At 49.2% G+C, this 12,745-nt stretch overlaps 7 protein-coding genes across 7 annotated transcripts; 5 read left to right on the top strand and 2 right to left on the bottom strand.

The window, feature by feature from the left end:
• Positions 1–51: 51 nt before the first annotated feature.
• On the bottom strand, positions 52–540 carry ASPGLDRAFT_40789 (uncharacterized protein; the record flags this gene model as incomplete). The annotated part of the gene is made up of 1 exon (XM_022545271.1): positions 52–540. A coding segment is annotated over one exon (489 nt), but the record flags the coding sequence as incomplete, so codon positions are not given.
• A 202-nt stretch (positions 541–742) lies between these two features.
• Positions 743–3,120, top strand: ASPGLDRAFT_138884 (uncharacterized protein; the record flags this gene model as incomplete). The annotated part of the gene is made up of 5 exons (XM_022541656.1): positions 743–850; positions 912–1,841; positions 1,889–2,078; positions 2,126–2,866; positions 2,930–3,120. The coding sequence occupies 5 exons, from the start codon at positions 743–745 to the stop codon at positions 3,118–3,120; spliced, it is 2,160 nt and encodes a 719-aa protein (XP_022395158.1).
• A 68-nt stretch (positions 3,121–3,188) lies between these two features.
• ASPGLDRAFT_40787 (chitobiosyldiphosphodolichol beta-1,4 mannosyltransferase) lies at positions 3,189–4,635 on the bottom strand (the record flags this gene model as incomplete). The annotated part of the gene is made up of 2 exons (XM_022545270.1): positions 3,189–4,330; positions 4,392–4,635. The coding sequence occupies 2 exons, from the start codon at positions 4,633–4,635 to the stop codon at positions 3,189–3,191; spliced, it is 1,386 nt and encodes a 461-aa protein (XP_022395157.1).
• A 139-nt stretch (positions 4,636–4,774) lies between these two features.
• ASPGLDRAFT_160766 (metal cation transporter MSC2) lies at positions 4,775–8,147 on the top strand. The gene is made up of 4 exons (XM_022542465.1): positions 4,775–5,522; positions 5,584–6,723; positions 6,773–6,991; positions 7,042–8,147. Exons 1-4 carry the CDS (start codon positions 5,149–5,151, stop codon positions 7,913–7,915), a joined length of 2,607 nt encoding a protein of 868 aa, XP_022395156.1. The 5' UTR covers positions 4,775–5,148; the 3' UTR covers positions 7,916–8,147.
• A 221-nt stretch (positions 8,148–8,368) lies between these two features.
• On the top strand, positions 8,369–9,261 carry ASPGLDRAFT_53636 (uncharacterized protein; the record flags this gene model as incomplete). The annotated part of the gene is made up of 1 exon (XM_022548032.1): positions 8,369–9,261. A coding segment is annotated over exon 1 (410 nt), but the record flags the coding sequence as incomplete, so codon positions are not given.
• An 857-nt stretch (positions 9,262–10,118) lies between these two features.
• Positions 10,119–10,942, top strand: ASPGLDRAFT_53635 (CVNH domain-containing protein). The gene is made up of 3 exons (XM_022548031.1): positions 10,119–10,395; positions 10,461–10,657; positions 10,716–10,942. The coding sequence occupies exons 1-3, from the start codon at positions 10,251–10,253 to the stop codon at positions 10,719–10,721; spliced, it is 348 nt and encodes a 115-aa protein (XP_022395154.1). The 5' UTR covers positions 10,119–10,250; the 3' UTR covers positions 10,722–10,942.
• On the top strand, positions 10,606–11,946 carry ASPGLDRAFT_1512424 (uncharacterized protein). The gene has a single exon (XM_022542232.1). It carries the CDS (start codon positions 10,981–10,983, stop codon positions 11,536–11,538), a length of 558 nt encoding a protein of 185 aa, XP_022395153.1. The 5' UTR covers positions 10,606–10,980; the 3' UTR covers positions 11,539–11,946.
• The last annotated feature ends 799 nt before the right edge of the window (positions 11,947–12,745 follow it).

Below are 12,745 nucleotides of genomic sequence, written 5' to 3'. Positions count from 1 at the left end.
AGGGTGTCCATCTGCCAGGTTCTTGCTGAAATTGAGAACTAGTGTCCTGACGTCTCTGCCTAGGGAGGCCGCTCCTTCCAAACCCTTCTCTTCCCAATTGGCAATCTTCTGGCTGATCCCTGAGACAAGTTCAAGGACTTCATCACCTGTGGACTTGATCTGTGCTGTGCGCGACGTCACTGCAGCAGTGATATGGTTGTGGAGTTCGAGGCTCAGTTGGCTCTGGGGGGGGTCATGGGTGGGGGATGCCGGGGGGGTGTCCTGCGCTGGCAGTGGGCCCGTGTATTGGTTCTCAGGGGCTAGGCTAGGAAAGTGTTGAGCCTGCTGTGGTGTCTCTGGTCCTATCTGTACTGGTTGATGGGCGGGGTCGAGGGGAGGCACAGTCGGGGTCTCATGGGCCTCTGAGGCCTCGCGCATGATGGCGTCCGCCACTCCATTGGGCAGGTTGGGTCCTTTTTCCTTTCGCAGTTTAGTAGAGCGCAGGCGATAATGCGCCTGGGTAGCGGGGGCAATTCTTTTCTTGATGCCCGTGGTGCTCATTGTGTAAGCGTGTTTCAAACGTGTAATACCTCTGGTATGTTATAGATTTTGGCTAGCCAATCACATGACATCATCTACGGTGAGTGGATCCACGTGATTGCGACTAACCAAGAAAGGCAACCGAAAAGGAACGAGACATCGGAACGGAATTCTGCTCGATAAACATACAACGCCAGATGGGGATATCTATTAACACTCGACCATGTTGAGTCCTGTCACTCTTCGAATTTTTCCTTCTTGTTACGATTGCCTTTCGTGGTCGGATGACGGAGAATTGGCAGTGGCTGCTGGGGAATATGTCCACATCCTAGTTTGTGACCCTACAATAGTTTACCGAATCACGAACAGCCCTGAGACTAACGAGAATACAGACGCCACGAAGTGCCGCTGAGCGGCAGACAGCAAATGATACCGGAACGGCTGGAGGCCAATGGCATTTCTCCCGTTTCCGAACCAACCTTTTCACCGCCAGCGAATGGCCCGTGATCTATCCACAAGACCGTCAAACGTTCTCACTCGGGGCAGAACAGTCCAATAGTACAATTGTCGGCCTGAAATGGTCTCCTCCGGGACTTGGAAGACACCGACGGTGTGTCCTTAGCGTACTGACATCGAATTTGATGCTCTCGTTTTACGAACCAGTTGGTCTAGGGAAATGGACGCGGGTTGCAATTGTAAATGATGCCTTGAAGTCATATTTCGAACCTCTGGTCCAGGAGGAAGGCCCGAAACTACGCAAATCGACGATACGCAGCTTCTCATGGTGTCCACCCATCAAAGCCCCGCGTTCGGAGAAGCCCAGTACACCATACTCGGTACCAGATGCTGAAACGCGCTGGGGCGTGCAGTTGCTAGCAGCAACGAACGATGATAATGAGGTGATACTCCTACGGACGCAAAGATCTAAACCGGAACCCAACCCTACAAGTTCCTATGTGCTCAAGCTATTAAGTATTACTGCGCTAGGTGACCTGGCGGGTAACTATCCCATGATCCATCCTGGGTCTGTATTCTCTACGACGCTCAAGTCTCGAATCAAAGCTTCAAACCTCTCTTGTGGTCCATGGCTATTTCAAACGTCTGGGACGCAACAGAATACCTACTCTGTGGCTAGCAATGTGGCTGTCCTTTACGGCACGAAACTGAGGGTTGTGAAATTGGATGTGAAGTTGACGCATGAAAATGATACCACTAAATCAGATTCTCGTCACAAAACAAGCGCTAAAACTACGGAACTTACCGGACTTTCCGGGATATGCTATGATCGCCACTACACGGGCCCTTTCCAGTGGTTATATACTGTAGGTATCAAAACCATATTCTTGACCTTCCACTTACCATCCTCCAGGAAGCATCCCAAGAGGTACTGCTCGCTGCTGGTATTTTCGGCGGGCTTGCTGTCGTGTCTGTTTCCGCTGCTCGATACCTCACAGGCGATATTGAAAGCACCGAGATACAAACGCAAGAATGGCCATTCCATGAAAACACCGTTACCGGATTACAGACGGACGAATCGAGACACTGGGAACCGATTAGCGGTATGGCTATTGGCATGATATCTAGTTCTATGACTGACGATAATCAGGAATGTTCAGCACATCAAACGAAAGAGACCAACAGTCTGCGCTCTACCTAAGCACAATCGGAGGCTACGGAGCGGCGCAAGTATTCAACGGCCTTTCAGATCATACTCCCTTTTTTCTCCCGCCATGGAAAGCTGCAATTGACGACTACACCGACCAATTCGATATCGACCGCGATCTTGGCGGCATGGTCATCGGGAGGACCTGGGGTTTGGCATGTCACAACGACCATCTTGCAGTCGCTTTCACCGTGCATCCTAAGGATATGATCGAGTACCGCACTGCCGCAGAAGAGCGTACCACGGTTGTCTTTATCCCACTAGACAAACAGAGCGAGGAAGAAAGCGCAGTCGCCATTAGCCAGCTACCCGCAGACCAGACAGCAGAACTGCAGCGCGAAAAGCGTGAAGCTGTTCTAGGATACATACTACATGCCGATCAGAGACCCGACGGCTACAGTGCACTGTCCAAGAAGGTGATCTACGCTGCAGTGCGCTGTGTTATTCTCGACTGTAAAAACGAGGCACTTCTCGCCCGTGCCCGAGAATCATTGGAGTGGTTAGTGACACTCACGGGTCTAGATCTCCGTGATGAAATGTCCCGTTTGAGCGTCGTCGAACCGAAGTCCCATGAGACGTTAGAACCACCAGGCAAGGAAATCTTCGAGCAATGTGATATCTGCGACGCAAGTATTGCGTTAAACTCGGTGCAGGAGTCGCAATGCGCGAATGGCCATGTTTTCGGTATGTCGCGACAATCCCCTCACCCTCTTTACTTGCTTATGTAATAAACTAACTGCATCTTAGCTCGATGCACTTTGACATTCCTATCCATCCAGGAACCAGGAGTCTCGAAGTTCTGCTCTGATTGCGGAACTGAATATCTAGATGGCGATCTCCTCGGTTCCCACTATGATGAGGATGTTCGCTCGACGTGCCAGACGCTCTGTGATGCGTTCGATGTTTGTATTTACTGCGGTGGGAAATCTCGGCCATAGCGTGCTGCTTTTACGTTGGTGATACCACGATTGAATATGATTTGACTACACGCGGAATGCTTTCTTTTTCATAATAAACCTAGAAGCTTTCCAGCTACGGGATCCCACTCATCATCCCAACGACGCCCACTTTCCTGAAGCGCACCAGCACGAAGCTTCTCTAGTTTCGCCGAATCCCCAAAGAGATCCACGAGCTGTTCTACAAGCTCGCCCACGCTCCCGAATCCGCTCCCATTGACACCCTCCATCACTAGCTCCGGCCAGGCCTCGAAGCGGTTCCAGCCCACAACCGGCAACCCAGCTCCGAACATATCGACGACTTTCATAGGGAGGTCGACTCCACTGCTGCTCGTGTGTAGACTAACCCCCAGCGAAGCGGATGCGAGGAGTTTGGCGTAGTTTTCTGTACTCAGCCAGGCGGTGCGGATGCTGACTTTCTGGAGGTGTCCGGCTTTCTCGAGATCGGATATCTTCTTCAGGTACATTTCTTTTTGGGGACCTTTGCCGGTGATGATGGCGAGGATTGGAGGTAGTGATGGTTTAGTCGTAGTCGCCAACTTGGAGTATTCGCAGAGTGCATCGATGAGGAGTGAAAAGTCTTCGTCTGGAGTCCAGGATGTCGAACTAACCAGAACCCGGAAATCTTCGGTTCCTAAAGCAGACTTCGCAGAGGCTGTCTCCGGTAGAGAGTTGATGAATTCCTGCCGCACTTGCGTATCGGGGATGGGCTGTAGATGACTGGCCGGCCGATCGTGTAGAGGCAAGATGGGAGCTTCCAGGGCGAAATCCTTTTTCAAGACGGATGTCATAGCTTCCGTGACACAGAGATGTGCCGTGGCATAATTGCAAAATACCCTCTCAAACCATTTCGAAAACCGAACCACCGGATGAGAACCCCCTAGCTTCAGCGCGAGTATCGAGTATCCAAAGTTATGCCAATCCACGACCAGATGCGTGTGACGGAGGAAGCGGACGAGAGACGCAATCGCGAGTGTGGGAATCGACGGGGGGTTCTGAACAAGGAGCCACTTGGCCGGTTCGGTTCGGTATGCGAGGCATCTCCATAAGCTGAGGACCTGGAATATGACTTTCAACGGCGCGAAGAAGAGGAAGAGGAGCTTGTTGCTAGTTTGTAGGAATGCGGGGTGCGGAGGAATTGGGACGATGGTAATTCGTGGGCTAGAGGATATGTCGGGATGAAGTTCTGACTCTACATCCAATAATTAGCATGCTAATGGATTTAGGTTATGGAGCATAGATCCGGAGCTCACCATGATACCCAATGATATCGACTTGACCACCGTGTTTGGCAACGCTTAGCGCATGGTACTGCATACGTGGGCTGCGGCCAACGTCCCCCAGTACCAGGATCTGAATCCTTGTTTTGGGCTCGGGTGATGCATTTTGCTTCGAATCTGACGCTTGTCTGGGTTTGTATTGTGATGGGAGTAGGAGGATCAGGAACGTGGTCGCCGTGGACGCATAGAACGCGAGACTGATAAGGACCTCAATCATGTTGGGTATAATTCTAAGTCCAGCTTCACCACTCTGGGCTCTTGATCATGACTGAATTGCCAAAACTAACTATTTCGTTCCATAGAGACGTCCATTACTGTTATCGTGTCGGAGTTTGTATCAGTCTCCGCAGATCCCACGGTCCTCGACCTGTCGATCACGTGCCCCGCCCCCTGTTATCTCTTGACATGACCTCGAAACTCCTCCACGAGCGCTGTATTTTCTGCCACCAGTCTTAATTCGCAGTATCCTTTTAGAGATCAGTGCGGTCGTCTAGCAATTGCGATTCTTATCCCAAGCGTGTTCCCTTTAACGCTATGCCGTTTCTTTGGTCGCAATCGTCTGGTCGGTCGTCTGCATTGACCTGCTGAAGCTCCCCGACTATCCCCCGGTCTTGGCTGAACGCCTCCAGTCGACTTCTTTGACCACGTCGCCTCCTTTCCTTTCACGAAATTGACGCTTCGGATTGACCTGACATTGGTGCTAAGGCGCCGATTTCACGACTAAGGGACAATGTCAACGGGGACACCCGTGTCCAGTGCGGATGCCAATCCCCCCGCCTCCAGGGCAGGACATGGACACAGTCGCAGCCGTGGCCATTCGCGATCAACACGCTACTCGCAGGTCCCTAACCCTATTGCCGTGCCTTCGCCATTGCCTCCGGTTCAACCGCAGTCTCCGCAGCCCGTAGTTGGTACCGCATACTCCAACAGCCATGCTTCGCATCCATCATGGCATGGCCACCATCATTCCCGTTCACAAAGCTCCGTGCATTACGACCAGTGGACGCCTTCCCCGGTGACTACTGTATTTGAAGATCATCGAATGGAACCAAATCATGAGCCGGACACACCAGCTTTGTTAGTTGAGCCTGAAACGAGCAGGGGGTAAGTCAAACGTCTTGTTGAGCTGAACACAAGAGGATATGAATCGTCTAACAACTCGCAGTAATGAGATTTTGACAGGTTTCCTTATCGCCCTTCCTTGGATCGCTCTATCCTGGTTCTCTACGCAATACGCACAGTCAACGACACTCGAGTCACCAGTCGACGATGTTGATGAGATAACGGCCAGCGCATACTTGGAGGGAATTGGAAGCAAGGCCTGTGCTTTAACGGCTGGTATATTAGTGCTATTGGGGTGCGGTGAAGCAGCTCGGAAGGGTCAGGAATTGTCAATCGCCGCATTACCCAAGCTCAGCGGCAGCATTGCCAGCAGCGCATTCATACGAGCATGCTCCATTGGCCTACCAGTCTATGCAGGATTGGGAATTGGCGGATTCCTTGTCGCATTTGCGCTATCCCTCGCATTCGCATCCGGTATCCCAACGGTCGCTTCGAACAGCTTGCAAGAGCGGTTTGGACAGAAGAAGCTTACTATCGGTCTCCTGGCAATCGTAGTTCTCTTCAACTTGTTTGGAACGGGCTCGAGTCTGGATGAGCAGCCATTCATGGGCTATGTGGCTTTGCTTGTCGCTGTTTTCGTCATTCGCCCGCCATTTGCTGTCGATCTCCCGGGATCTACTTCCGAAATTACCCCCGATCCACTATCCCCAAGAAAGTCTTCTGAAGCGGGTTTACCATCGGACACTCTCTCGGACAATGCCCTGGTAAACCTGCTTTCCGGAGTATTACTGGCGCTGGCAACAGTGATCGTCTCCGGCATACCGTCTCCAGGAGGGATAGATCTGATTTACTTTGGACTTACCACAGGCGCGTTCGCTGTGTCTTTCTTATACTCGTCGTCCTCTGGCATACGGTCTCCGCAGAAGCTTGGGCATGCCGTCGGAGCAGGCGCCGCATCATTGTTCTGTTCGCCATCTTTCCAAAATGACCTCTTTACCGTCTACGTTTCGCGTTGTGTCATAGCTGCAGTGTCTGTTCTTACAGCTCGGTTCGATGATAGACACTTACGACTTGAGGCGCATTCGCACAATCACACCCACCATCACCACCATCATGGGCACTCGCATTCCCACAAGGAGCCTTCGAGGGTGACTAAAACAATTCTTCATTTTTGCGAGCCGTATCCTCTTTTGTACAGCATCCTCAAAGAACGCGACTCTCGTCGAATCTTCTACTTCATGACGTACGTGATACGCTCCCTAGTTGAACGCTAAGTGCTAATATGGGTCCAGTTTGAATTTCGGTTTCATGATGGTTCAGCTGTCTTACGGCTTTTTGACTGGGTCTCTGGGACTTCTGAGTGATAGCATCCACATGTTCTTCGATTGTCTTGCGCTTGTCGTTGGTCTCTGTGCCGCCGTCATGAGTAAATGGCCACCGAACTCGAGGTTTCCTTATGGATACGGAAAAGTGGACACTCTGTCCGGCTTTGCCAATGGTATCTTTCTCATGTAGGTTCTCCAATGTCACATTCCCTGTCACATTGCTAACAGTGTCGCAGGATCATCAGTATTGAGATCATCTACGAAGCAGTAGAACGATTGTCCTCTGGTAGTCAGATGCACCGAATCGGTGAACTTCTAGTGGTCAGTTTTGCTGGCCTTCTCGTCAACTTGGTCGGTATCATGGCGTTTGAGCACGGACACGCACATCATGGACATGACCACGGCCATGGACATTCTCACGGGAACGAGAACATGCATGGTATCTTCCTCCATATTCTCGCTGATACCCTTGGTTCAGTGGCCGTGGTGATATCGACCATTCTCGTGCATTACTCCGGCTGGGCAGGATACGATCCCATCGCGTCCTGTTTAATCGCCATATTAATCTTTGCGTCGGCGGTCCCTCTGGTTACTAGTACTGCCAAATCACTACTCCTTACCCTTCCGGCGGACGTGGAATACAACCTCCGTGATACCCTTGGTGGCGTTAGTGATCTACGGGGTGTCGTGGGGTACACTGTGCCCAAATTCTGGCTGGACGATACCAATGCTTCTGGCGATGACCACGGCCACCATCACCATGATCATGATCATGGACATAGTCATAGCCACAGTCACAGCCACAGCCATAGTCATGATCACGGTCACGATCATGGTCATGGTCATAGCCATAGCCATAGCCATCATAGCCATTGTGCCGATCACGACCACCACGACCACCACGACCACGACCATGACCACGACCATGACAGCCACAACCCGCACGTCTTAGGTGTGATTCACGTTATTGCATCACGAGGAGCAGATCTTGAAGATGTACGGCAACGGACTATTGACTTTCTACGAGAAAAGAACATGGACGTTACGGTTCAGGTTGAGCGGGAAGGAGATGGGCATTGCTGGTGCGGAGGAGGGAACAAAAATCCTTAGCGAGCTCTCTTAGTAACCTGCCTTATTTCCCATCAATCATTCGAAATGTACGATATATATTTTTATAAGAAATGATGCGTATATAGTGTTGACAACTTCATGCCGGCCCATGTAAATATCACCGGAATCTGCGATGCCGCTCCACATCCTGATTCTTGTTTTGTGATCACCTTTATACGTGTAAGAAGCATCCTGTATTCGATGATACGAAAGTGAAAAAATTATGTTGGTGGTTGGTATTATGGTTTAAAAAAAAGAAGGGGTAGAATTCTTGATCTGCCTGAAGCCGAAATGTACGGTAACTATCATTGGTACATACTGTCACGCTAAGCCTAATATGGAATGCCCCTAACTTGCTGACCAGCCCTATCTTCTTCCCCCTCTACATCCACCATCGTCTGTTATTTACTTCCTCTCCATTTCTCTTCTCATCTACTCTAAATTACTACTCTCCACGTTTCCACCTCGTTCGCCCTAGCCGATCAAACGAGAAAATGGACCTTATCTATATAGGTCTTTTCGCGCTACCTCTATTCGTCGCCATCAGAAGACGCATCAATCCCCTGTGGTGCCTCGAACGCTTTCTCCACCGATGGGGATTCCAGAACCTAGTTAAGCCCATACGAGCAATCAACAAATCATTCACCTCCGAGAAAACCAAGCAGAGAGAAAAAGAGCAGATCCGAGCATGGAGGCTAGTGGTACAGGAGTATGAAGAGATCTTGCAGCTTGAGCTGCACCTCCTTGATGAGAAGGAAGAGTTGGAAGAAAAAATGGAGCTTCCTGGTGGCTTGACCTCGGGTCAGGAAGCAGCGCTGGAGAAGGTAAACAAGGGTATTGGGGGAATCAGACCTAAGCTCTGGCAAAACGGGCAACAGTTTGTTGATTTACACATAGAATGTGAGGACCTGTGAAAATAACGCCGAAAATGATCACTTCTGAGGCCGTTTACGGCCGCATTTCCACCCATAACACTCAGCAGCAAGCCGCTGCTTTAACATCTCACCACATGCTTCACACCACTATTCTGCACCCGCAAAGCAATTGTTTAGTCACCAGCCTGCAGTAACTAATGATTGCACTCAACCTCAGTGAGCCTTCTCTCTGTTCCAAACTGATGACCAATGCAATGCTGAAAATGGCCTCCTCTTTAGCCAGATATAGCCCCCCTCTGTGACGGCTCAACGGCTCAACGCCAGACAAACAGCGCCAACATATCAAACGATGCCATACAAGCAATATGGGCAAACAAGGGCTTAAGCCGCACCACACAAATGTGTATAAAGACCGTTCATCGCCTAGATAGATTTCCTTTTCTTCTTCTTCCCCATATTCGATATTCTCGTCGATGGCTACAATAGTTTAGATAGGAACGTCGATTCATCATTATCTGCTATTCCGAGCCCGTGACAATAGCTTTCTTCTTGTAATATTATAGATGGTAGGTAAGAAAGAGAGAGATTATTAGCTTGTATGATAATCATTGACGCTGTGACGGGATAGGAACAGAGAAAAATACACACTAGTGACTAAGAATTTTTATGCAGGAAAATTGTGTAGACTTGGGTATAAATGTACCCTTGGGTATGGGTACAAGACCCGTACCCAAATGGGTACCCATGTGTAGAGCGGTACGGTCAGTTCTGCAGATAATCCGGCAGCGATGCTATCGGATCCGAGGATTGAGAGAGAAAGAGACTGCTATGAAGCTATATGGACAAATAGAGTTGTACTATGGAACAATCCGGTAATCATACAGGATCCTGATCGGTATGAAGAACCAGAATCAGGGAAGTCCACTATCTAAAGAGTGTGGTGTAGCTCGCGAGAGCGATCCAATAATAGTGGGTGATGGTAAATGCTGACGCCTCAGGCATATGCCAGGTTCAACACCATGTCCAGGTCTAGTCAGAATTATGTACATGAATATTTGCTCAAAAGCAGTTCAATGCCATCTGGTACTCAACGTCATCCAAAAATGCCAACCTGCAATACCCCTCATCACTCAGGCAGCCACTTGACACTCTTCTGCAATATTATGGCGTTTGACAACTGTACAAATCCTCAGCCGCAGCGGGCCTCTGCATCAAGAATCGAAATGATTGGTTGCCAATGGCCATTATAATCTCCAATGACACTATAACTCAGCTGAAATGGTCAGCTGAAATGGTTTATCAATTCCACTTATAACACTTTGTGGGCCCTCTGCAATGCGCAGCTGACGACAGCGTGGGAGGCGTAAATGTTATATAAACATTGAAACTTCCCTCTGATCATGGTCTCATCCAACTCACTCAAGTCTCCTTATTTCCAGTTTCCCTCCAAATCAACCAAAATGTCCTTCACCAAGACTTGTTACGATGTCCGCCTTGAAGTCTCAGACGGCTCAATCACTCTCTACGGCTCCGCTAAGAGGCAGGATGGTGAATGTAATGATACCAGCATCAACCTAGATAAATTCGTCATTTTCAATGATAATGGTAAGCTATCCTATCCCTAGATATCGTCTCAACTTCCCAAATGGATATCGCTAATTATACATCAGGCTCGTTCAGCCTCCGGGAATACGGTCGCGAGGTCGACGCATCCAGTCAATCTGCCTTTGACATCTATCTGAATCGCGAATTCAGTGGCACTTGGTTGATTGCCGTGTCGTCCAGGTCCGATCCAAACTTCGATGAACTACAGAAAATCAACTTAGATCACCATATTAAGAACGATAATGGATACCTTAAATGGGTTGTAAGTAATCCCAGCTATCTGTGGGATGGTATTGGGCCATACTAACTAATATTCAAAGTCTTGAAAGTTAAAGTTGGAGAATTAGACATTCGGCGTCTACAGTAAAGAATATAAATATGATGCTATTTTTATAAGAACTGCATGCTTCTTAAAACCAAGCTAGTCCGGGGCAATCTATATGTGACGGTCCCGAGCAATATGAGTATATTGGTAGATTATCTGACAAAATTCTAACATGAGGAGAGAAAAGGAAAGAGGCAGGCCTGCCGGCGACGAGCTATCTAATGTGTGCGAAGGGTTTAAGCGAGGCTCAGTGACTGTCCATGCTCAGTGAATGTCTATGCTCCGTGACATTACCCCCTCCTCCCGATGAAGGGCTGCCCTCAGTCCTTCGAAACTGGATAATCATCATCCCGGTGGTCATCCAGGAACTCCTCATCTTCTGCTGCGCGGAGCCAGTCAAGCAATCGACGGGGTGGCCCTGGTGCCTCTGGGTTCGCTGCATGGAAGACCTGCAGCTTTACCGGGCTGTTCTTGAAGTCTCAGGCAGGGTACCAGTTCAGGTCATCATCATAACTGATCCACTTCACCCAGTACTGCAGTTTTCGGTATCTCAGTCAGGAGGCAAGGATCTCCTCCACTTCCCATTCATCTTGGTTGTTGACAGTGATTGGCGGTGGTTTGTCTGCATGCTGGCCAGGAAGGGGTTCAGATGTGGAGGCCCTGCGGAGGTGCTCTGGATTGATAACTGGGTGGACCTTGATAGAGGCTGGCAGGTCAATGTGGAACGCATTTCCTTCCTTTGCAAGGATCTGGAAAGGGCCCACCCACTGATAGTCAAGCTTCTTGCTTGGATGGCCTGTGTTCCAGTTCTTTGTTGATATCATTATCATGTCATCTACATTGAAATCCACTTCCTGCCTTGAGCAATTTGCATTCCGCTGTTGGCGTGCCTGGGCAGTGTGGATTCATTCTTGCACCCAGTCCCATGTCTCTTGTAATTGTTGTAGTTGTTGCTGGGCATTTGCCTCTGTAACTGTTCCATTAAGGTTTGATATCCAGTCAAAAGATGTCCTGGGGGTGTAGCCACTGTCAATGAGGAAAGGAGAAGTCTCTGTGGACTCACCCACCAATAGTGCACCAGCAAAGTCTATCATGGGGAGCTTTTCTGACCAGTCATCCTGATAATGATTCACAAATGGGCGTAAGTGCTGTTCAATGATCTGGTTTGCATTCTCTGTCTGTCCATCTGTTTGTGGGTGGTCAGCAGTTGAGAGCTTCAGCTTCACACTGTCACAACCTAGCTTCTCTTCGTATCGTAACCTAAGGTTCTAGTTAGTTAAGTCTCAGTTGGGGCACTCACCTGAGTGTCCTTCGTCGTCGTCATTATATCGATAATGACCCTCCAGGTCTAAGTCATAATGCGCCGCGTGGTATCTCGCCCCAGTAAGGCTCCATAAAGAATGCGCTGCTTGGTATATCGCCCCAGCCAGGCTCTGTAAACAAGTAATCCAAATAAGGTGACGAAGTAGAGAAACAAGGCCAACTAAGTATGTATACTTAGCTGTTGGTTTTAGTGCTGATGAGTCTGAACTAGAAAGGTAACCAATGCTTTATTGATGAAGTCAATCATGAAGAACTCAACTAAGTACAGGAATGAGTGTCCTTATATATCCTTCACTTCCTACCATTTCATATACCATCTGTGGTAGGACCATGGTCACAATATACCATTCTGTATACCCTCTGTGGTAGGAGATATGGTAGTGTATACCATTCTGTATACCATTCATGGTCGACAGATGGTAGGAGATCATGTGACTTCTCCTTTGAATATCAGCTAGGATCCTTGTCCCCTTCTGCATTTCCATCATAATATATCATCCAATGATTCTGCCTTGACTCCCCGCATAGTCACGTGAGACTGATGTGGCTAGGTCTGTAACAGTCATGCAGTTGTCCACATAGCATTCTACATCATGGCTCCAACTTTCCCAGTAATAGCGTTCCTTCAGGAGCTGCTTGGTCTTTGTCTTCCCTGGGTGTGCAGTTGACAGCTGTTGGTGGATCTCATCCAGCAGTTTGACT

The sequence above is a fragment of the Aspergillus glaucus genome, assembly GCF_001890805.1.
Source record: "Aspergillus glaucus CBS 516.65 unplaced genomic scaffold ASPGLscaffold_50, whole genome shotgun sequence".
Lineage (NCBI taxonomy): Eukaryota > Fungi > Ascomycota > Eurotiomycetes > Eurotiales > Aspergillaceae > Aspergillus > Aspergillus glaucus.
The sequence above is the reverse complement of the archived record's forward strand: the minus strand, read 5'-3'. Positions and strand labels throughout refer to the sequence as shown.

Coding starts and splice junctions, on each gene's coding strand:
- ASPGLDRAFT_160766 (XM_022542465.1), top strand. CDS start 5,149: ATGTCAACGGGGACACCCGTGTCCAGTGCGGATGCCAATCCCCCCGCC. Junction 5,523..5,583: donor GAGCCTGAAACGAGCAGGGG/GTAAGTCAAACG, acceptor AACAACTCGCAG/TAATGAGATTTTGACAGGTT. Junction 6,724..6,772: donor CGAATCTTCTACTTCATGAC/GTACGTGATACG, acceptor ATATGGGTCCAG/TTTGAATTTCGGTTTCATGA.
- ASPGLDRAFT_53635 (XM_022548031.1), top strand. CDS start 10,251: ATGTCCTTCACCAAGACTTGTTACGATGTCCGCCTTGAAGTCTCAGAC. Junction 10,396..10,460: donor CGTCATTTTCAATGATAATG/GTAAGCTATCCT, acceptor ATTATACATCAG/GCTCGTTCAGCCTCCGGGAA.
- ASPGLDRAFT_1512424 (XM_022542232.1), top strand. CDS start 10,981: ATGCTCAGTGAATGTCTATGCTCCGTGACATTACCCCCTCCTCCCGAT.